The sequence below is a fragment of the Cebus imitator genome, unplaced genomic scaffold, assembly GCF_001604975.1.
Source record: "Cebus imitator isolate Cc_AM_T3 unplaced genomic scaffold, Cebus_imitator-1.0 Scaffold78, whole genome shotgun sequence".
Classification (NCBI taxonomy): Eukaryota; Metazoa; Chordata; class Mammalia; order Primates; family Cebidae; genus Cebus; species Cebus imitator.
In genome coordinates, this window is record NW_016107393.1 from 2,518,781 (window position 1) to 2,543,445 (window position 24,665).

A 24,665-nucleotide genomic window follows, 5' to 3' on the forward strand; every position below is an offset into this window, starting at 1 on the left:
TAGCTGGGATTACAGGCACGCGCCACCATGCCCAGCTAATTTTTTGTATTTTTAGTAGAGATGGGGTTTCACCGTGTTGACCAGGATGGTCTCGATCTCTTGACCTCGTGATCTACCCGCCTCGGCCTCCCAAAGTGCTGGGATTACAGGCTTGAGCCACCGCGCCCGGCCTGTACTTACTATTACCACTGAGTTTTTACCTTCAGGTATTTCTTCTTGCTCCTTATTGTCTTTTTCTTTCTGATTAAAAAACTCCCTTTAGGATTTCGTGTAGGACAGCTCTAGTGTTGATAAAAATCCCTCTCCTTTTTTTGTCTGGGAATGTCTTCATTTCTCCTTGTTTGAAAGATAATTTCACCTGATACACTATTCTAAGTTAAAAGATATTTTCCTTTAGCATTTTAAATATGTCATACCACTGTCTCCTGGCTATTTAAAAGTCTGCTGCTGGATGTATTGGAGCTCCATTATATATGATTGATTTCTTTTATCTTGTGGCTTTTAGGATCCTTTATTTATCCTCAATTTTTGGGAGTTTGTTTATTAAATGCCTTGAGGTAGTCTTCTTTGTGTTACATCTGTTTAGTGTTCTATAACTTTCTTGTACTCAGATATTGATATCTTTCTCTAGGTCTGTGAAGTTCTCTGTTGTTATCCCTTTGAAAGAACATTCTAACTTATCTTTAAGATAAACAGCTCTTAGATTTGCCCTTTAAAAGCTATTTTCTAGAACCCGGAGGTGTGTTTTATTGGTTTGTATTCTTTTTTACTTTGTCTCTTCTGACTATGTATTTTCAAATTGCCTGTGTTCAAACTCATTCATTCTTTCTTCCACTTGATCAGTTCTGCTGTTAAGACTATGATGCATTCTTCACTATGCTATTTGCATTTGCCAGCTCCAGCATTTCTCCTTGATTCTTTTAAATTATTTCCATCTCTGTTAATTAATCTGATAGAATTATGAATTCTCTGTGTTATCTTTAATTTACATGAGTTTCTTCAAAATAGCTATTTTGGCTTCAATATCTAAAAGGTCACATATCGCTGTTTCTTCAGGATTGGCCCCAGTGCATTATTTAGTTCATTTGGTAAGGTCATGTTTTCCTGGGCCCTCTTGATACTCGTAGATGTACATCTGTGTCTGCGCATTGAGGAGTTAGTTTTATTTGCAGTCTTCTCAGTCTGGGCTTGTTTACACCCATCGTTTTTGGGAAGGCTTTCCAGATATTTTAAAAGGCTTGGGCCTTATGATCTAAGCTGTATCTGCTTTAGGGAAGACCCCAAACCCAGTAGTGCTGTGGTTCTTGCAGACTCATGGAGGTACCACCTTGATGGTCTTGGCCAAGATCCAGAATTCTCTGGATTACCAGGCAGACGCTTGTTCTCTTCCCTGACTTTCTCCCAAACAAATAGAGTCTCTCTTTGCTCTGAGCCACCTGAAGCTGGGAGTGAACTGACACAAGCACCCTGGTGGGCACCACCCCTAGAATTCTGCTAGGCCAGATCCAAAGCCAGCATAGCACTTGGTATTATGCAAAGTATGCTGTAACCACTCCATGGCTACTGCCTATGTTCGCTAAAAGCCTTGGGGCTCTATAGTCAGCAGGTGCCAAGGCAATCCACACCTATGTTCTTTCATTTAGGGTGACGAGTTACCCCAGACTCCCAGGTGGGTCCAGAGATGCCATCCAGGACCCAAGGTCTAGAGTCAAAAACCTTACAGGTCCACATGGTATTTTATTGTACTGTAGCTGAGCCGACACTCAAACTACAAGAGGGTGTCCTTCTCATTCTTCCCTCCCCTTTCCAAAGGCAGAGGAGCCTCACCCGGTGGCCACTGCCACCTAAGGCCTATGGGGAGTACTGCCAAACTACCACTGATGTTCCCTTAAGGCCCAAAGGCTCTTCAGTCAGCTTGTGATGAGTGCTGCTTGGCCTGGGACACCTCTCCTCTGGAGAAGACATGTCCAGAAATGCCACCTAAGACCTGAGTCCTAGAATCGGAGGCCCCAAGAGCCTGCTTGGTGCTCTAGCCTGCTGTGGCTGGGCTGGTACCTAAAATGTAAGATAAAGTCTCCTTTACTTTTCCCTCTGCTTTTCTAAAGCAGGAGTCTCAACCTGTAGACACCACAGCTGGGAATATGCTGAGACTCATTTGTGGCTGGTAAGTCTCTGTCTCACCCAAGGCCCTCGACATAGAACCTTGTTATTGCTGCTGGTTATTCATGGCTCAAGGGCTATTCAGTTAGCAGGTAATAAACCCTGCCAGTACTGGGTCCTTTCCTTCAAGGCAGTGGTTCCCTTCTGGCCAGGATGTGTCTAGAAATGTCCAGGAACTAGGGCCTGGAATGGGGGTCCTAACAACTTTGACTGGTGATCTATTCTGCTGTGGCTGAGCTGGTATCTAAGATGCAATACAAAGCCCTCCCAACTCTTCCATCTTCTCTCTTCAAGTGGAAGAAAGGGGTCTTTTTTGGAGTTGCCTGGGGTTAGGGGAGGGGTGATGCTAGCACTCCCTTAGTCACCCTGATTGATGTCTCAGTATGTCGCATGTCTCCTCCCCCAAGTCCATTGGCTCCGGGCCCAGTTCAGACCTAGGGCTCATATATGTGTTGCAGTCCTTGTGGCCTAGACTACCTTTTAAGTGTATTTGGGACCCCAAAGCCCTTTAGCCTACAGTGATGAGGTTTGCAGACACTCAAGTTCCACTGGGATCTGTGATTCCCCTCTGGCTAGGACTGGTTTAAATGCACCCTCCATGGGTGGGCATCAGCTGAGTTGGGTCTGGTTTTGCTTTCTGCTATAACATAGGAGCATTGAGTTCAATACCTCACAATGGCTGTGCTTTCCCTCTCCCCAGGGCACAGAAGGCGTAGGCTCTCTACACCTTGCTGCCACTTCTAGGGGATGGGGAAGGAGGTGACATCAGTAATTCAAGACTGTTTATTCTACCTCTTCATTGCCTCTTTTAGCAATATGAAGGTAAAACCAGGTACTTACTATGAGTGCTCACCTGATTTTTGGTTCTTATGAAGGTGTTTTTGTGTGTGTAGATAGTTGTTAAATTGATGTCCTTGCAGGGGGCTTGAGGGGGAACAATTGGTGAAGCCTTCTATTTCACCATCCTGCTCCACCCACTCCACCTGCCTCAGATTTTAAATGCCATGCAAATGATCGTTTTCTTTTTCAACAAAAATGTACTGAGCACTTTTGATGGCAGACATTGACTTAAACACCAGGAAAACAGCAGGGAAGAAGACAAATGGGGTCCCTGTCCTCAGGAGCTTGCTGTCTAGGAAGCTGTAAAAAATATCAATGTACGGCACTGATCATGTACCAGCTACCCTGCTGAAGATTTATTTTACATAATGTCATTTAATTACTAGAGAAACACTGAAATATTTTCTATATTAATGTCATTTTACTGAGGACATTGACCTACAAATGTTAAATAACTTATGCAAAATCACAAGGTTAATATGGTTTAATCCATGCCAACCTAACACCAAAAACAGAATTCTCAACCACTGGCTGTAAATCATGAAACCCCAAAGCCTGTGTTCTGTTTTCTGTGTCACGCTGTCTAAAGTAAATCTGATTTTGAATAACTACCGGAACAGTGGTAAACAATTTACCAAGCTAAAAATGTAAACATGTATTACTGATTTCAGGATAGGTCAGGTAATCCTTGTACTTGTGAATCTTTTCGACCATCAGTCCAACTACAACGGAATCTGTTGTGCTTTGTTAGTGTGAGAACCTGGGTTTCTGTCTAGGTCTATTTCTTCTGTTATTAATGTTGATACATCATTCTAGTTTTGTATGTCTTTGCTGATCTCATGGGTCAGGCTTTATTCAATGTGTGTTTTGCATATTATATTCAAATATACTACTGTAAATATGCTTTATCTTTGTAAATATACTCAGTAAATGTAATACTGTAATCATTACTATTCCATTCTTTTCACAAGTCTTCAGTTGTTTCTCTATTTTTTCCTTCCCTTCCTTTTGGTGCTATTGTCTTGCTGCTTGCCCTTTGCTGTTGTACTCCTTCCTCTGCATTCTGCACAAGCTTGTTCTCTCTCTGCTCTACAGCTATTACTTCTTCACTTCCCTTCTTGTTTTGAATAAAATACCTCTAAGCATATAACCTTTTTTTTCTTTAGTCATATAAAATCACTGGTATCTATATTCACCCATGGAGTTTTTTTTTTGCTTACTTATGCCACCAAAGAAATTCTTTCAGTAGGAAAAGCTGTTTCTCTGCAATGCTACAAAAAAGAACTTTTTTTATTTTAATTTTTTTAAAAGTGATACTCAAAGCAGTGTGGTATAGGCAAAATTATAAACTCACTGATCAACAGAACAGAATAGCTAGTCCAGAAGTAGGCCTAGAAGACTTAAGAACTCAATATATTTTCAAATAAGTATCAGAAATCAATGGCAGGGATACATTATCCAGTAAGTTACATTGAGAACATTTGATATGTGGAAAAATCTATCATATCACTGCCTCACAAAAGGCACCAAAATGTTTTCTGAATGTAGACGTTTATAGTAAACAAACAAACAAACTGCACAGGAGGAAAAAATTTAAGCTGAGGAAAGATTTTCTAGTCATTAAAGAGATATAAAAAAAAGTCAAGAAGAACGTCTGTTAATAAATTTCACTATAAATATGAGCATGCTATCATCACCAAAATTCATAAACAGAATAACTAGGAAAAATAGTTGCTAGAGTATGATGGATTATTAGCCTAAAAAAAAAAAAAAAAANAAAAAAAAAAAAAAAAAAAAAAAAAAAAAAACCCTCCTCAAACAAATAAGAAAAAATGCTAACTCCAAAGGAAAAGTATGCAAAAATAGTAACAGACAAAGCCACCAGAAGGGAAATGCAATGGATAATAATAAATCACTAAATTTGTTTCAGCCTCATTGGTCATTAAAGAAATGTACGATGAACTGGTTTTCTCAAAGATTTGTAAAGTACTTTAAAAAGAATAACACTTCATGCTGGAAATAGTGCCATGAGACAGGTACCCTAACTGTTAACAGACACATAAATCTACCTAACCTTTTAGAAAGCAATTTGGCCATATCTATTAAAAGCCTCAAAATATGTGTATATTCCAATCCAATATTTCTACTTTCAGGAATCAATCCAAAGAAGAGATGCTGTCAGAAAGTTAAGAGCAAAGATATTCATTACAGCATTGCTTATAGTACTATTAAGAAAGAAAAAGAAACAAAATGTTTCACCTAATCACAGTATTTACATATTATTGAATATTACACAGCTATTGACTTGAACTGGAAAAAAAGTTAAATAATTTTTTATGATAGCTTTAAAATGTTTAATAATTTTTTATAATAGCTATAAAAAGCAGGAAATAAAGTTAAATGCTAGCATACTATTGTTATGTTAAATACAAGGGAATGCATCAAATATTAACAATGTTCTCAGCATTGATAAATTATGGGCAGTTTTTACTTTTTGTATTTTTCTCTATTTACCAGAGTACTTTAAAAAGTAATAACTACACATTGCTCTTAAACAGAATTCCAAAGAATAAAGCATAAAGGAATTAGTTATTTCCAGTTGACAACCTTCCCTCAGTCATGAGATACTGAAAAATGACAGTTCAGTCTTCACTGTTTTGAATTGACTAAAATTTACCATAGATTGGATGTGCTCATCTTTCAGAATTTGTTAATTTCATAAATATATTTGTTTTTTCTAGTCCCTATAAGTATATAATTCCCAAAATGCCATCTCTGTATTCTTCTCTTCAAATTAGAGAGATTAGGTAATTTGTAGGATGATCAGATATTGTCTCTGAAAAGTTTATATATTAAAGTTTTTATAAAAGGTTTTCTTGAACCTTGGAGTCAGAAGTGTGGTCTGCAGACTGGCAGCATCAGCGGAAAACTAGAAACTTTTTGAAAATGCAAAATCTCAGGTCCTACTCCAGATTTAATGAATCAGAATCTGCATTTTAATGACATCTTCAGTTGATTCATAGGTGCCTCATGTTTGATAACCACTGGTATAGAACACACATTCTGGTTCTAACTATATGTCTACAACACAACTATAGTCCTACTTTCAAAGTTAATCTATGTTCATGTCCTAAGTAACAGTATGATCTTTATGGTCTATGAGCTCTAAACATTTTCTTAGAACAAGAGCAGCTTCCAACTAATGAATGGGATACATTCTAAAAATATGTTGGTAGGTCAGTTGTTAACTTACATAGTAATATTATTAATGCTATCTAGATTTCTAGGTCATCTTACAGTAGCTTGCTTAAGCCATAACGTAGTTGAAGAAGAGGACTAATGGCATTTTAACCATTTTTTAATGGGAAAATATGTTCCCAGTTCTAACAGAAGATTCTAGGAAAGCCTCACACTGCCATCAATACAGGACTCTCCCATGGAAGGAGCTATTAATATTGATGTATTTGTAGACAATTAGTAGAGCTGATACTCCTATTCTGAAAATGTTCTAAATACAAGACTAAAACGTATTAAAAAGACAGGAATGTCAAGTGCTGCTATTGACTCATTCACATTTTCTCCCAGTTTTATTTTGACCAAGGACAATGGTAAGATTACCTCAATGGTTTGAAACAGGTTTGTGGATACATGAAGCATCTAATGGAAAATCTAGAGATGGGGTGGATACCTTAACTTGTAAAGTGAAAATATCTATTAATAACAATTGTACATTGTCTTTTGTATATATATTTTGCTTGTATGTTTAACTGTCACTCAAATGTACTTAACTTCATTGGACAAGGTATAAGGCTTGCCAATTTCCAAACTCTGGCAATCCAAAATCCCAGGTAGCCATTCTGGAACTGCGAATGTTTATATGGTAATATGATTTTGTTATTTTAATCATAGCTCTGTTCTAAGAGGCTTCCTCCATCCCCAAATATACGTCCATCTTTTATGCCTTAAAAATGGACTTCTGGGTAGGAACAAAGGAAATTTAACCACTATCTATTATGGTGAGAACCTATTTCTGACAACAACACAAGACCTAGAGGAAGCACTGAACTTCTGTGCCAAGCCTATGGGAAGGGGTGTTGGGGTCACAGGAGAGGGAAGGAGAAGCCTCTGTCTTCTAAGACTCCAGGTTATTTCAGAATATACAAAAGTTACATTTTTTATTTAATCAAAGGTTTTACATAATATTGTTAGAAGAAATGTAAACTTTGCAAAAAATAATTCAAAATGATTCAAAGATGCAGAATTCATCAGATTATTTTATAGATACCAGTGTGACTTAATTCTCCCTAGATTTTGTGAACAATTTTTATTAATAGAAATCAAACTTATTGTCCAAAGTGACAATGTCAAAGAAATACATATCCAAACTTGCTGCCATTATAGTTTTTAACATTTTTATTGCATATTTACAATCTGTGGAACATTATACGGATTTACAGTAGAAGCCAAATTTCCCAGCCCTTAAAATTTTAATAGGAAAAACTGAATAAACCATACAGAAATATTTTTGAAAATGAGCATTAGAAACATACATATGATTATAATTTTATAGACTAATACAGGTGACTGCTGAATGTAATAGAATAGCTGGGAGAGGTAAAACAGAGTGATAAGAAAGTCATCAGAGTGTGAAAGAACTACAGCTGGGTGATACTGAATAAAGAGACAATATTGAAAATATTATTTTTAAAGGCTAAAATGTCCTGTAAAAGCATACCTATCCCCTATGCAAAACTGTGAGGTAGAATTCTTCCCACCCCATTTTCTGCTTTTCTGACCACCATGTGGGGGACTTCCCTGCCCAGGTGGCTCTTTCACATTGCTGTACCTGGGACTTACTAGCAACACATTCTTTCCACTACCCCCTCAACCACATCACAAAATAGCCCTTTCTGTTCAATGATCAGTCTTACTTTACCTACTGAAAACGGGTGGCGAAAGTTAGTAACATAAACAAACCAGTGCTATTTCTTCTAGTTAACATAACACAAGGAGTGAAATATTGCTAAAGTTTCAGGCATAGGAAGCCCTTGAGGAGTCGTTTGGGGCAGACAGGCCTTTGCTTTCCTCAAATAACACCATATTGTCATTCTCCACCATGAACAACGCCATTGTTATCCCAAACTCGCTTCTTCTAATATTTCAGTGTGGATCATAAAAATAGTTTACACCGTTATGCACATCAAAATATAAAATAGAGGGCATAACAAAGCTGCACTGGAAAAAGGTATGGCAGTTTCTTTTAAAACTACCCTGTGACCCAGCAATTGTAATCCAAGGAATTTACTACAAAGAAATGAAAACCTATGTTCGCATAGGCTTTTATAAGAATGATCATAGCAGCTTTATTTATAATAGCCAATCCTGGAAACAGCCCAAGTATCTATCAATTGGAAATTAGATAAGCAAACTACAATATTGTCATACAGTAGAATACTACTCAGCAATAAAAAACAAACAAAAAAGAAGTGAAGCCTGTAGAAAAACATACATGTTGTGTGAATCTATTTATATAGTTTTAGGATGGTGATGTTTCATATTTCCATAGCAATATAATGAGTTTGCCAAGCCTCAGTGAACACATAAGTCCTATGCACTTCATTGTATGCTAATATCAAGTAAAAAATTAAGCCAACAATAAACTCTAGTTAATGATACGCAATTTAAAATGCATCCAAAATAATATGAACTGATGAATGAGTATGTGACAGAGCAAGTACAGGTAATGCTAATTAGCATCTAGTGAGTACACTATCAAATTATTTTAACTTTTTTATATATTTGAAAATTTTCATTAGCAAAATTTTGGGTAAAAATATAGGGTGCAATGTTTACCAAATAATGTTGCTGAGAATTTCATTATTGATCTTATGACAGTATAATCATCAAATTCTTCTAAGTGTCCATTGAGAAATAAATTTCTCTTAAAGGCTTCTGAAAGAATATTCCTAAGTGTCATGTGAGCAATCAGTTCTCAAAACCTACTCTGGTTTATAATTGTCAAAGTGATATTTTGATCCTCTCACACCTTTACAAATATAGTATATATATTTTGATGATATACTCTGAGCAAATTTTTGGCCATAAAGATAACATAGAGTTAAGATGAGAAAACATTCCTAAAAGAAAAAAAATCAAACATAGATTTTTTATTTACCCTAACTTCCAGACTAAAAAAGAATCTGGAACTGTAATAGAAAAGATTTGAGGCTTGGTCACAGTGCATGGGCCACTGTGTTCTGAGTGGAAAGGCATTCAATCATCTCTCATTTCTCCCCAAAGACAGACGCGTTTGGACACCCTAAAGACATGGTATTCAGCTTGGAAAGACTTCTAAGGTGCCTCCTGGAGATTCACTGGGAACTGGCTTGAGTTCAGTAGCCCTTTTGTCAGAGTTTTCTACATGCCTAAGTTAAAATCCCTAATACCACTGCTCCTGATAACTGGCAGTTGGTAACTATTTTCAGTTAAGAATTACTATAAAATTACATATAGGAATTACATACATAGCCTCATAAAGTTCTTTAACAAAATAATCTTTAGTCGCAGTTCTGGCTGTCTTTTGATCTCTAAGTTCTTCATGTTCTAGTACAGGTTCTGCTTTTTCCTGAAGTACAGGGACTAGTGTTTATTCTCAAGCTTTCATGTTTGCTTGAAAATTCTGCAGTGATGTTGAGTCATATTAAGTGCCATACCCATGAACCTCTTTCAGTCTTAAAGACTGCGCTGTATTTATGCCAGCTCACAGAGTGTCCTTAGTTCTATGCTCCTATTACAGGATCAGTCATCACCGCCTGAGTTTACCTAGAGACTGCTCCTGTCTAATCATAACAGCACTAATTGTGGTCTTGTCATGCTTTGTTCTTTTTGCCTCAATATTGGGATACTTTATAAATAACAGATTTATGCTCTTGTTTCTACTGGTTGGTGCTCACTCACTGATACCCATTCCTAGTATGACTTCCTTTTACTTGTGTCTATTAATGGGGTTATGTCACACCCTATCAATCTCAAAACAGATGATACTCATCCTTTGTTTTCCATCTTGCTGGTCTATTATCTTCCCATAAAAACAGCTAATTTATCAGATTTCAAAGTCTTGTTATTTACTGATAAGCTTACCAATTCTATCTTTTGTATCTTCAGTGTGTAATTCTGAACATACATTCTGATATGCCAGTAAACTGAAGGGGTGGTGGAGCTAAGGTGGGGTGAACATAAGTAATGTGCCATTTCCTCACCATCCCGTGCTTGTCATGTGGGACAACAGAAAGAATAAAGAATACTCTATTTTCTATCTGAAAAAATAGTTATAGCAATGATACCTTCCATTCTATTTCTTGATATTTTGGTTTCAACACTTCTTTATATCATATTTTATTCTTGAAATTGGTATTATTTCACTATTTTACAGCCCCAGATAAATTCAGATTTCTTTTTAACTAAGATCATAGTAAACGGCAAAGCCAGATTTTTGAGGCCAAGCATTTAAGCTCCAAACACTTTCCATTATATTCATTCCAGTTCTTGTTTTGTATGTTCTTTTCTCTATAAGTCTTGCCATTATTTATGCTTCTTAGCTAGACCTAGACTTTTCAGTAGCATGTAGGGAAGTCAAATAATGTCACATGTTAAGTTTTGACTACATTTTACCTCATCAGGATTTTTGTTGCTGTATATACCAGCAGAGTGTATTTTCTACTCCCAACTAAAGCTTTTCATTTTTAGGACTGAAAGTTAACAATAAGTCTACTAATCAGGTTAACTGTTATGTTCAGCCATGTTTTTAATGCCAGAGAATTTTTCCTTTGGGGACTTAAGCAAAGATATCCTAATCATACAGATCTCACTACTGATGATAATATACTTACTGGTGTTTGTTTCTGCCTGTACCATTCCCTATAGGCTGAAGATGTAAAGGACATTAGCAACCACAGTATGTTTAGTTTTTAGTAGCAACAGTAATTTACTATGGCCTTGTGTACTTTGGGTAGGATATGAGAAAGGGAGGAGTATATAATAATGCCCAATCTCTATTGGCAAGTACCTTACAATGTAATAGAGAATACTAAATTATTTCTTCGAATGCAGACCACATAGTGAGATAGATTCAGCTAACTTCATAATCACATTGGTAATAATGTGTTTAGATCAGAGAATACAGTTTACTCATCACTAGCAGTAAGGTAACTTAACTGTTATGCTCATACTATGGACTATGATACTAATAATAATACCACTCCATATGTCAACTAATAAGATAATGAAATAACAAACACATTAAGACTAGCTAACACTGGGAGCAGTAGCCAATGTAAATTTCTATAAAGTGAGAAGTATCCAATATTCTACCTAGCAATGAAGCCTAGACCTGCCATCAGTATCCCAGCTGGCAGGCTGAACAGTTTCATCATCACCAATAAGTCACTCTAAAAAGTCACCAACAATGAGGACTGGGAACAAAGCCAATTTGACCTAAAATGAAGTTATCATTTTTGCATCATAACGCTGCTGAGTTAGGTATGTGTGAAGAACAGATGCCAAAAGTGCCATTATGTATTAAGCTTACACAGGAGCAAACAAGAAGACAAAAGAAAAATAACAAAAACAAATTCCTCAAACCAAAAAAACAACCACCGCCACCAAAAAACAAACAAAAAAACAAAATAAAACAGCCCTGCCAACACTTCAATAATTCCCTGAGATGGGCTAAAGGAATGTGGGAGGTTGTGACATAAGCCAATTAGAAATGAGTGGTTCTTTCAAAGTTTTATTTGCAGGCCAATGTTAATTTATGACATAGAAACAGCCTGTGATTTCAAACACACTGCAGTCACTTCTTTCACATGTTCACTTTACATGAACTCCCTATGGGAAAAAGTCACATTAGGGCATTACTAGATTTCATTCATAACTCTGTGTATGTACAGATACACATATGAAAGCAGCAGCAAATGTACAGATGAAGAGCAACGATATTCATTATGTTAAAATCCTATTTGGCCTCACGTGAAACACTCAATTTACAAATAATATTTATGGATCTTGCCTTATTTTACTCTTTTTGTAGGCGGGATAGCTTAAGGTATATAAAAATTAACTCGTTTGGCAATTATAACTCCATGAGTTGATGGTGGAATTACTATAAACCAGTTCCTTTCTAGCAAAGTCTTAATAAAAATATTCTAACTACTCTGAAATTCAGTAGAAGAAACAGATATTGAGTATTGATATTTAGTTACCGAGTATAACTAAATATCTAGAGTAGTGTCTAAGTATCTAAAATACCAAATCACTTCTTGTGAATAAATTCACTTGTAAGTCAGTTCTAACTTTAAAAAATAAGTATGTTTAAAACATACTTCAGACTGCAATATAACAGGGATTATTACTAATGCCTACAATACAGCATTCATATTTAGGAGGACTGGGTATCTGTTATGCATGAGCAAGACTGGGAATAGGAAAAGAGAAGATTCCTTCCCTCAGAAAAGCTTAGTGGGTACAGACATAAACTGTAGAATGTGACTAGCACCATTGTGAAGACTGAAATGAATAGTCACAAAAGTTCATATTCATGGCAGTAAAGCCCCAAAGGAGTGAGAGGATTATTAAGTATAGAAAGAACTTCCTGGATGTTCTCAGAAGCAGCAGCCACATAAGACGAGAGGGAGCAGTTGAACTTTGCCCTAGATTTCCTGGCACATTTGACTAGAAAAAAGGCCGCACCATTAACCTAAACTGTTTCAGGAGGGAAAGGTCATAAATATGGTAAATCTTTAATCCAGGTTGAAATATCAAGTAGGCAATTAAAAAGAAGTACAAGTCTAGATTTCTGGACCAGATATGTAATCCAGAACATTGGTATAAAATAACAACCATAAGGATGAGATACCTAGAAAAGAGCCCAAAAGCATTCTGAGGACAGGATGTGAGAGAGCACATGTTCAGCAGGCACATCTTAAATAAGGGTTATGTGACTACACTCACAGTTGTTTCAGAGGATAGCATCTTCAAGGAAGGAAACACTGTCTAGGAAGGTTGCTCAATGGTATAAATGTTGCAGAGAGAAAAGGGTAAGGGATTCAGAGAGAGAAAAACACCATTCAGTTTGGTAACTGGGAGCCCATTGTTGACTTTCAAAAGAACAGTTTCATTAGAGTGCTGTGTAAAACCAGACTGTGAGGTGCTGTGTAGTGAGTCGTGAAGATGTAGGGGCACTGGATGTGGATTCTCCAAGAAGTCCATCAGTGAAGAAGGCTGGAAAAACTAACAGGGTAAGAGGGAGTTGTTTTTTTGCATTGAAGGTTACTTCAACATGTTTGTAGACCATACTTTTGTAATGACTACAAGCCTAAAAAATAATTTTTAATCTTTTAAAAAGCCTTTTCTGAAATAAAAATACACAAAATTTAAATTATATTTGCATTTTACCATTTGAACTTAATACAAACTTAAAAGCACTAGCATTTCATGATAAATTTTATTTCTAAAGGAGTCATACAGTTCTGTTATTGGACTACTTCAGAATTTATTTTGCTTTTAGACTATAATGAGAAACTAAATTTTATTAACAATTGCTATTTTAGTTCCAGAAAGATTACTTTGTTATAAAGGATTACACTGAAGTAATTATGTATGCCTTCTTCCTCAGCCCTCCTCCCCTAAAGACAAAGTATTTTCAGGGTAGTTAATAATTTTGAGAATATTTTTCAAGTTGAAGAAGAGAAACTTATTCCATTATTAATAAGTTCTTAAAGATCTAAATTGTTCTTCACAATAATTTTTCATGATAAAACATGCTTATTTATTATATATACATGCTTACATATGAATTTCCTGTCTAAAATACATGCAACCACCATGAAAAAACAAATACTAAACCATCCTCACAGTCCTAAGAATGCCCTTTTAAATAAGGCACTCATGTTTGGAAATAGGATGTAACTACTAAATTAAATAAGATGTTTAAAGAAGTCTTTTATTAAGCACAAACAACTTTTAATACATTATCAATACAAATAAGAAAAGGTCTTTCAATGACTATGATATATCAAAGATCTGAAAGGTTTTCTTCATATTGACACAATAAAAATAATCAATTCTGAAGAATTACAAAGTAAATTTTTGAGGACACCACTGTCTACTAATAAGAGTTTACTGTCTAAATTTACTAAATCACCAGTGGAGGAAGGGCAATCTTTTTTTTTTTTTTTTTAAATAGAGATAACTCCTACTCTTATTAGCACCATTCAAAGCTTATTATCAGTTGTTCATCTACAAACTGACAGGTCAAATAAAGCTTTAAAGCAAGTTTTCAGTGCAATGTTTATAGTTCCTTCTTTTAAGATACTTAGAGTTTATAGCCTTGAAGCATGTTAAATAATTATGCCTTAGTAGTAGCAAGGTGTTAACATGTAGAGAGAAATGTCATGAAAAGAAATGAGGCTTATTCTGGCTGTGAAATGCATCTTAATGTGTTGTGGCTAATGCTATATATTACGTTGACAACATGCGGGATTACGAACTGCAAATCTGTAGGTAGCTGGTGTCTATTAGCTCTCTGTGGTCACCATTTCAGGATGTCTCAGCTGCTGCCTTTTGAGACTAACTAGTTTCATCCTGTCTCTGATGTGTTCTGCAGTAGAAGCCATGTCACTTGGACTCCCAAAATATTGTTCGGTTCTAAAAATCAAAACACACAGAGAAACCTCAGATTAATACAAATCCATTAACTGCAGTGAATACAAATAGAAGCAAAAATTTACCATAAAAAATCTACATGAGGTAGCCTATGTGTAAATATCAGTTCATCTGTGATCATACTGTTTATCTTTGAGCAGGAAATTCAGCAGGAAAAAACAATTTTTTTAATCGCATAAAATACATATATTAGTGGTTTAAAAGTTGTATCATGTGTACTTATGATAATAGCAACAAACTGAACAATGAAACATTGTAAATATGTGGGTCCTGAAGCATATACAAACATAAAATCTGTACATGTACTTAAGTGCTACTGGCTGGGGACACCACTTTTCTATACAGCTGGCAAGCAAAATATTCTTCTTATGTTATGGCATTGTTTTCATACATTAACAGATAAAATCATTAATTTTATTCTAATCACAAATACTGTATTCAGATTCACAGTATTTTTAGAGCTGGAAGATTTCTTTATATATATATATACATATATATATATACACACACACACATATATTATTGCACTTTAGGTTCTGGGGTACATGTGAAGAACATGCAGGATTGTTGCATAGGTACATACATGGCAATGTGGTTTACTGACTCCATCCCCATCACATATATCTGGCATTTCAACCTATGTTATCCCTCCCCAACCTCCCTACCCCGCTGTCCCTCCCCTATTCCCCACCAACAGACCTCAGTGTGTGATGCTCCCCTCCCTGTGTCCATGTGTTCTCATGGACCCTGCCTATGAGTGAGAATATGCGGTGTTCGATTTTTCTGTTCTTGTGTCAGTTTGCTGAGAATGATGGTTTCTAGGTTCATCCATGTCCCTACAAAGGACACAAACTCATCGTTTTTTTTGGCTGCATAGTATTCCATGATGTATATATGCCACAATTTCCCTGTCTAGTCCATCATTGAAGAGCATTTGGGTTGGTTCCTGGTGTTTGCTATTGTAAACAGTGACGCAATGAACATACATGTGCATGCGTCTTTATAAAAGAATGATTTATAATCCTTTGGATATATACCCCATAATGGGATTGCTGGGTCAAATGGAATTTCTATTTCTAGGTCCTTGAGGAATCACCACACTGCCTTCCACAATGTTTAAGCTAATTTATACTCCCACCAATAGTGTAAAAGTGTTCCTATTTCTCCACATCCTCTCCAGCATCTGTTGTCTCCAGATATTGTAATGATCGCCATTCTAAATGGCATGAGATGGTATCCCAATGTGGTTTTGATTTGCATTTCTCTAATGATCAGTGATGATGAGCATTTTTCATGTGTTTGTTGGCCTCATATATATCTTCTTTTGAAAAGAGTCTGTTCATATCCTTCACCCACTTTTGAATGGGTTTGTTTTTTTTTCTTGTAAATCTGTTTTAGTTCTTTGTAGATTCTGGATATTAGCCATTTGTCAGATGGGTAGATTGCAAAAATTTTTTCCCATTCTGTTGGTTGCCAGTACCCTCTAATGATTGTTTCTTTTGCAATGCAGAAACTCTGGAGGTTAATTAAATCCCATTTGTCTAAGTTGGTTTTTGTTGCCAATGCTTTTGGTGTTTTAGTCATGAAGTCCTCGCCTATACCTATGCCCCTGAATGGTTTTGCCTAGGTTTTCTTCTAGGGATTTTATGGTATTAGGTCTTAGGTTTATGTCTTTAATATATCTGGAGTTAATTTTAGTGTAAGGTATCAGGAAGGGGTCTAGTTTCTGCTTTGTGCACATGGCTAGCCAGTTTTCCCAACACCATTTATTAAACAGGGAATGCTTTCCCCATTGCTTGTTTTTGTCAGGTTTGTCAAAGAGCAGATGTTTGTAAATGTGTGGCATTTCCTCTGAGGCCTCTGTTCTGTTGCACTGGTCTATATCTCTGTTTTGGTATCAGTACAATGCTGTTTTGATTACTGTAGCCTTGTAGTATAGTTTCAAGTCAGGTAGCGTGATGCCTTCAGCTTTGTTCTTTTTGCTTAAAATTGACTTGGCTATGTGGGCTCTCTTTGGTTCCATATGAAGTTGAAGTTGTTTTTTTCCAGTTCTGTGAAGAGGGTCATAGGTAGCTTGATTGGGATAGCAATGAATCTGTAAATTACTCTCGGCAGTATGGCCATTTTCACAATATTGATTCTTCCTAACCATGAGCATGGAATGCTTTTCCATTTGTGTCCGCTCTTACTTCCTCGAGCAGTGGTTTATAGTTCTCCTTGAAGAGGTTCTTTACATCCTGTTGTATTCCTAGGTACTTTATTCTCTTTGTAGCAATTGCGAATGGCAGTTCATTCTTGATTTGGCTTTCTTTAATTCTGTTATTGGTGTATAGGAATGCTTCTGATTTCTGCACATTGATTTTGTATCCTGAGACTCTGCTGAATTTGCTAAGCGTTTCCGGAGATTTGGGGCTGAGATGATAGGGTCTTTTAAATATACAATCATGTTGTCTGCAAATAGAGACAATTTGACTTCCTCCTTTCCTATTTGAATACGCTTTATTTCTTTTTCTTGCCTGATTGCTCTGGCTAGAACTTCCAATACTATATTGAATAGGAGTGGTAAGAGAGGGCATCCTTGTCTAGTGCCAGATTTCAGAGGGAATGCTTCCAGTTTTTGCCCATTCACTATGATATTGGCTGTTGGTTTGTTGTAAATAGCTTTTATGATTTTCAGATATGTTCTATCGATACCTAGTTTATTGAGAATTTTTAGCATAAAGGGCTGTTGAATTCTGTTGAAGGCCTTCTCTGCATCTATTGAAATAATCATGTGGTTTTTGTCTTTGGTTCTGTTTGTGTGGTGGATTACATTTATAGACTTGCGTATGTTGAACCAGCCTTGCATCCCTGGGATGAAGCTTGCCTGATCGTGATGAATAAGCTTTTTGATGTGCTGTTGCAATCAGTTTGCCAGTATTTTATTGAAGATTTTTGCTTCTGTTCATCATGGATATTGGCCTGGTTTTCTTTTCTCGTTGAGTCTCTGGTGGGTTTTGGTATTAGGATGATGTTGGTCTCATACAATGATCTGGGAAGGATTCCCTCTTTTTGGATTGTTTGGAATAGTTTCAGAAAGAGTGGTACGAGCTGCTCTTTGTGTGTTTGGTAGAATTCAGCTGCGAACCCATCTGGACCTGGGCTGGTTTTGGTTGGTAGGCTATTAATTGCTGCCTCAACTTCAGCCCTTGTTATTGGTCTCTTCAGGGTTTTGACTTCTTCCTGGTTTAGGCTTGCAAGGGTGCAAGTGTCCAGGAATTTATCCATTTCTTTCAGGTTTACTGGTTTATGTGCATAGAGTTGTTTGTAGTGACCTCTGATGGCAGTTTGTATTTCTGTGGAAAGGGCAGTGATATCCCTTTATCACTTTTCATTGCATCTATTTGCTTCTTCTCTCTTTTCTTTTTTTTAATCTGGCTGTGTTCTGTCTGTTTTGTTGATCTTTTCAAAAAACCATCTCCTGGATTTATTGATTTTTTGAAGGGATTTTTGTGCCTCTATCTCCTTCAGTTCTGTTCTAATCTTAATTATTTCTTGTCTTCTGCTAGCTTTTGAGTTTTTTGATCTTGTCCTCTAGCTCTTTTAATTTTGATGATAGGGTGTGAGTTTTAGATATTTTCTTGCTTCTCATGTGGGCATTTATTGCTATAAATTTCTCTCTGGACACTGCTTTAAATGTGTCCCAGAGATTCTGATACATTGTGTCTTCATTCTCATTGGGTTTGAGGAACATCTTTATTTCTGCCCTAATTTCATCGTTTATCCAGTCAACATTCAAGAGCCAGTTGTTCAGTTTCCATGAAGTTGTGTGGTTCTGAGTTAGATTCTGAATCCTGAGTTCAAATTTGATTACACTGTGGTCTGAGAGACTGTTTGTTATGATTTCCATTCTCTTGAATTTGCTGAGGAGTGACTTACTGCCAATTATGTGGTCAATTTAGAGTACGTGTGATGTGGTGCTGAGAAGAATATATATTCTGTGGATTTGGGGTGGAGAGTTCTGTCAATGTCTATTAGGTTTGCTTGGTCCTGATCTGCGTTCAAGTCCTGGATATCCTTGTTAATTTTCTATCTCATTGATCTAATATTGACAGTGGAGTGTTAAAGTCTCCCACAATTATTGTGTAAGAGTCTAAGTCTCTTTGTTGGTCATTAAGAACTTGCTTTATAGGCCGGGCGTGGTGGCTCACGCCTGTAATCCCAACACTTTGCCAGGCTGAGGTGGGCGGATCACAAGGTCAAGAGATCGAGACCATCGTGGCCAACATGGTGAAACCCTGTCTCTTCTAAAAATACAAAAATTGGCTGGGCCTGGTGGCGTGCACCTGTAGTCCCAGCTACTCAGGAGGCTGAGGTAGGAGAATTGCTTGAACCCGGGAAGCAGAGGTTGCAGTGAGCCGAGAACATGCCGCTGCACTCCAGCCTGGTGCCTGGCGACAAAGGGAGAACCCATTTTATTTTTATCAAGTTCCCCCTTTTTTTTTTTTTTTTTTTTAATCTGGGTGCTCCTATATTCGATGCATATATATTTAGGATCGTTAGCTCTTCTTGTTGCAATCATCCTTTTACCATTATATAATGCCCTTTTTTGTCTCTTTTGATCTTTGCTGGTTTAAAGTCTATTTTATCAGAGACTTAACCATTGCAATGCCTACTTTTTTTTACTTTCCAATTGCTTGGTAAATCTTCCTCCATCCCTTTATTTTAAGCCTATGTGTATCCTTACATGTGAGATGGGTTTCCTGGATACAGCACACCGATGGGTTTTGACTTTTTATCTAATTTGCCAGTCTGTGTCTTTTGATTGGGGCATTTAGCTCATTTACATTTAAGGTTAATACTCTTATTTGTGAATTTGATCCTGCCATTTTGATGCTAGCTGGTTGTTTTGCCTATTAGTGGATGCAGTTTCTTAATTGTGTCAATGCTCATTACCATTTGGTACATTTTTGGAGTGGCTGGTACTGGTTGTTCCTTTCTATCTTTAGTGCTTCTTTCAGGAGCTCTTGTAAGGCAGGCCTAGTGGTGATGAAATCTCTGAGCAATTGCTTGTTCATAAAGGATTTTATTTCTCCTTCACTTATGAAGCTTAGTTTAGCTGGTTATGAAATTCTGGGTTGAAAGTTCTTTTCTTTAAGGATGTTGACTATTGGCCCCCATTCTATTCTGGCTTGCAGGGTTTCTGCTGAGAGATCTGCTGTGAGTCTGATGGGCTTCCCTTTGTGGGTAACCTGACCTTTCTCTCTGGCTGCCCTTAGCAATTTTCTTCATTTCAACCCTGGTGAATCTGATGATTATATGTGCCTTGGGGTTGCTCTTCTTGAGGAATACTTGTGTTGTTCTCTGTATTTCCTGGACTTGAATATTTGCATGCCTTCCTAGGTTGGGGAAGTTCTCCTGGATAGTATCCTAAAGAGTATTTTCCAGCTTGGATTCATTCTCTCCGTCACATTCGGGTACACCTATAAATGCATATAGTTCTTTTCACATAATCCTGTATTTCTTGGAGTCTTTGTTCATTCCTTTTTACCCTTTTTTCTCTATTCTTGCCTTCTCATTTTATTTCATTGAGTTGATCTTCAATCTCTGATATCCTTTCTTCTGCTTGGTCGATTCGACTATTGAAACTTGTGTATGCTTCGTGAAGTTCTTGTGTTATGTTTTTCAGCTCCATCAATTCACTTATATTTTTCTCTAAGCTGTTTATTCTCATTAGCATTTCATCAAAACTTTTTTCAAGGTTCTTAGTTTCTTTGCATTGGGTTAGAACATGTTCTTTTAGCTCGCAGAAGTTTATTATTCCCCACTTTCTGCAGTCTGTGTTAATTCATCACACTCATTCTCCATCCAGCCTTGTTCCCTTGCTGATGAGGAGTTATGATCCCTTGGAGGAGGATAGGCATTCTGGTTTTGGGTGTTATCATCCTTTCTTGCTGGTTTCTTTCCATCTTTGTGGATTTATCTACCTGTGGTCTTTGTAGTTGGTGACTTTCAGATGGAGTCTCTGTGTGGACATCCTTTTTGTTGATGATGAAGTTATTTCTTTCTGTTTTTCAGTTTTCCTTCTAACAGGCCCCTCTGCTGTAGGACTGCTGAGGTCCACTCCAGGCCCTGCTTGCCTGGAGATCACCTGCAATGGCTGTACAACAGTAAGGGTTGCTGCCAGCTTCTTCTTCTGTTATCTTTGTCCCAGAAGGATACCCGCCAGATGTCAGCCTAAGCTTTCCTTTATGAGGTGTCTCTTTGGATATACAAGGTTAGGGAGCTGCTTGAGGAGACAGTCTATCCCTTATAGGAGCTCAAGTGTGGAGCTGTGAGCTCCGTCGTTCCATTCAGAGCTGCTGGGCAGGTACGTTTAAGTCTGTTGCAGTGGAACTCATAACCACCTTTTTTTCCCAGGTGCTCTGCCCTAGGAAGGTGGGGCTTTATTTATAAGTTCCTGATGTGCTGCTGCCTTTTTCAGAGATGTCCTGCCCAGCAAGGAAGTAGCTAGTCACAGTCTGCCAGCAGAGGAGTTGATGAGCTGCCATGGGCTCTGGCCAGCTGCCATGTGAACTTTAGAAATTCCAGGTTAATCTCTTTATTTTTTTAGATCAAAATGTAGAGCCTAGGAAGTTAAATGATGTAAGCAAGGTCACACAGGGAAAAACCAGAATTTGACGCTAGGTCTTCGCGCAGTGAATCCAGAGAGATCATCAATCTCTCTTATTTTACCAGGAGATGGTATAAAAGACAAATCTGTATAACCTGCCAAACAAACTTTACATGACACAGATTACCATCATATTAGCAATTACGGAGAACATTATACACAACTTTGCATAATATTTAATTTAGCAAAATATCTAAAAGAGATATATATAAATTTTAATATGAATATAAAATGGAATAAAATGGCAATTCCAAAATATTAAAGGTGGGTATTTGTGAACTTTGAATATACAGTACTATCATTCTTTTATCTTAAAAAGATGAGGAAAGACCCATGGGCTGTTTTTGAAAAACAGACGAGAAGCTAAGGCAAGCATACCAGGGCGAGGTGCTCCTATGCTGACCTGGGTAGAAGAGGAGACTGTGTGACAACTGGCTGTGAAATGTCGGAATCATGGAGGGTAAGGGATCCTGAAATGGAACTATAAGAATCACGCCTATAATTTTGTTACTAGTTGAATTTTGTCTCTTTTATTGGAGATGTATAATACGACTTTAGGTGACTCTACAGTCACTACTTAAACAATCAGCTACTTCTGATTGTTTAAGTTTAGACATGGCTTGAGATTACATAAATACAGACTATGAATAATATTCTTTCAAGGGAATAAAATGCCATCTTTTCAATATCAATCCCAAATAATCACTGCAAGATCATGGCACAGTAGTAGCAGCGCTTATTATGAGTCAGATCTGTTTTAAGTACTGTATATTTATTTAGCTCAGGTAATTCCCCCACCCCCATAACCTGAGGGGGTATGAGTGTTACATCGCTGTTTTTAGATGAGGGAGTTGAGGCACAAAGAGGTTAAGTGGCTTGCCCAAGGTGTTATAGTGAGTACGTGGTGGAGCTGAGAGCACTGGCTCCAGAGTCCACAGATGCACTCATCACACTATACCACAATGTTAAGGATACTTATATTTTTACTTAGTGGTTTGGTTATGCTATCATTTGAATTAAATATCCTCTGGATTATCTCTAAATTATTTTTGCTAAGAATCAGGTTTAAATCACCAAGGATAAAGCGCCTTCTGATTTTTTTCCTGGTCCATTTATTTTGCATCAGATTATTTCACACTTTTATAATTAACTATTATTTGACATGGAAAGATGTAAGAAAATCAGGACCCCATCCCTTCACACATAAAGAAGTTAGAATGCCATATAGCTGAGTGCAAAGAGAATGGGTCTGGAGCCAGACAGACCTGAGACTGTATCCTTACTCTATCACTTAGAAGCTGTGAAATCCTGAGAGCCTTACTTAATCTCCCTGGGCCTCAGTTTCTTCATTTGTAAATCAGGAATAATCTTACTGGTCTGGTCCTCTTTGGTCAAAAGTAATGAAGGTGAAGTGTTTCACTTGGTACTTGGCGTATATTATGAACTCACTAAACATTAGTCCCTTGTCCCCTCTTCCTTTTCCTGAATGAAGCCCCAAGTCACACTACTCCCTACCATTATAGCCAAGTCTAGAACCCAATGTCTTAATCTAGTCAATGATCATTCTACAACAAGCTGTCAAGAAGCAACACATTTGATGTCAGCAAGTACCATCACTGTGGCTAAGAGCTGTGTGGATTTCTTTTCATTTTAAACTAATTTATTGTAGGAGTTAAAGATGTGGACCAAACCTAATTTACTTAGCTTTTTAAAGAACAGATTTCCTCTTTTAATGATTTCACTTTAAGACCACACCAATAAAAAATAAAATTATAAGAACATGCTCCATACCCATCAGGATAAACTACAGGAACAGTTAATCTATCCAAAAGTGATTTCCCAACTGCTTCAATTTCATCAAATTGCTCCTCATCATTAATAGCTTCAGGCTCTTCTGGACAGTCCTGCAAAATCTGTAACAAACAAAAAAGCAGTATCAATCAAGAGATACAGAAAGGTCTGTAGTTTCAGAGAATCTGAAGGAAAAAAAAAAAAAGACACAGAAATGGAATCAAGCTCACATAAAGGCATTTTTTGTTTTTAACATCTTCAAGTACACGATATAAGATTGATCTATTATTGCTAAATGCTCAAGAAATTCAAACAACAAAATGAAATAACATAATTCCTACTAACAATATGGTGATTTCCAAGAAAGAAAATGCTAGACTACTATTTGAAAAATAAGTTCACTTTATGTTTATTTAGCAGCCTGGAAGGTGAAGGAGGTATAGACTCTGTTCTCAAAGAACATAAAGACATTGCAAATGAAAAACTATTATAAATAAAAAACAACAAAGTACAAACATGTAACTGATGTGATGACTTAGCTGGATAATATTTAACAACTGAACTGCTGGCTTGAGTTAACTGATGTAAATGATTAGGTTATAATTCAGATATGAGAATCTCTATAATCCTTGATGAGATACTGTTCTTTATTTTCACCTTAACCATTATCAATTAAATTAAACTACAAGGAAGAGCTGCTAAATTTGAGAGAGAAGAAAAAGAAGTATTATTCATTATCAAAACCTTTTTTTGCATTACACTTTATGTCAACCAATCATGTTTACTTTAGCATTACTCAGGAACAGACAATTTTGTATTTTAAAACTCAAGATTTAGATATTTTTCTAATCATCATACAGTTTGTTTACAGTTGTGGTTATTTATATTTATGCTTTATTTTGTTTATGCTTGATTTACTTATCTTTGTACAACCTAATTAAATCAAATTTAAATCAAATTTATTATAACCAAAGTTTTAGGTAACAGAAAAAAATGGAAACAAAGTTCTGTTAAAAAACCCTCTCAATTTTATTCGTTCTAATATCACTCATCAAAAGGTAGTTAAAAGTAGTGTTCTAGGAGACAGATCCAAGATGGCCAATTAGGAGCAGCTCAGGATTGGAGCTCCCAGGGAAAGAGTGGACGGTGAGTGGACGCCGCATTTCCAGATGGATTTTTATTGCCCACAGACCAGGAGATTGCCAGGTGGGGGAGCCCCAAGAGTCGCCAGCATGGCTGGTCTCTGCACAAAATACATGGGTCAAGGAGCCATTTTAGCTGGGGATTGGAGCTCCCTGGAGACAGAGTCACCCATCAAACTGATAAAAGGGGGACTGAAACAGGGAGCCAGGCCAGGAGATTCCTGGGCAAAAAAGTACCACGAATCTCAGTGTGGCTGTTTCAGCTGGCACAGTGGGTCGCCACATGGGAAATCACACAGATCCCAGCACCTTTTCAACAGGCAACTGGAACACCTGGGAGTCACCCATTCAACTGAAAA

The 24,665-nt window shown here is 37.0% G+C and overlaps 1 protein-coding gene across 1 annotated transcript in view; it reads right to left on the minus strand.

Moving 5' to 3' along the window:
- Positions 1 to 13,487: 13,487 nt before the first annotated feature.
- SESTD1 (SEC14 and spectrin domain containing 1) overlaps positions 13,488 to 24,665 on the minus strand; it is a 147,517-nt gene continuing 136,339 nt past the window's right edge. The window contains exons 16-17 of the mRNA XM_037740057.1: positions 23,165 to 23,286; positions 13,488 to 14,703 (exon numbers count right to left, since the gene is read on the minus strand). Coding sequence (XP_037595985.1) covers positions 14,574 to 14,703; positions 23,165 to 23,286 — 252 coding nt within the window. The 3' untranslated portion in view covers positions 13,488 to 14,573. The remainder of the gene's footprint in view (positions 14,704 to 23,164; positions 23,287 to 24,665) is intronic.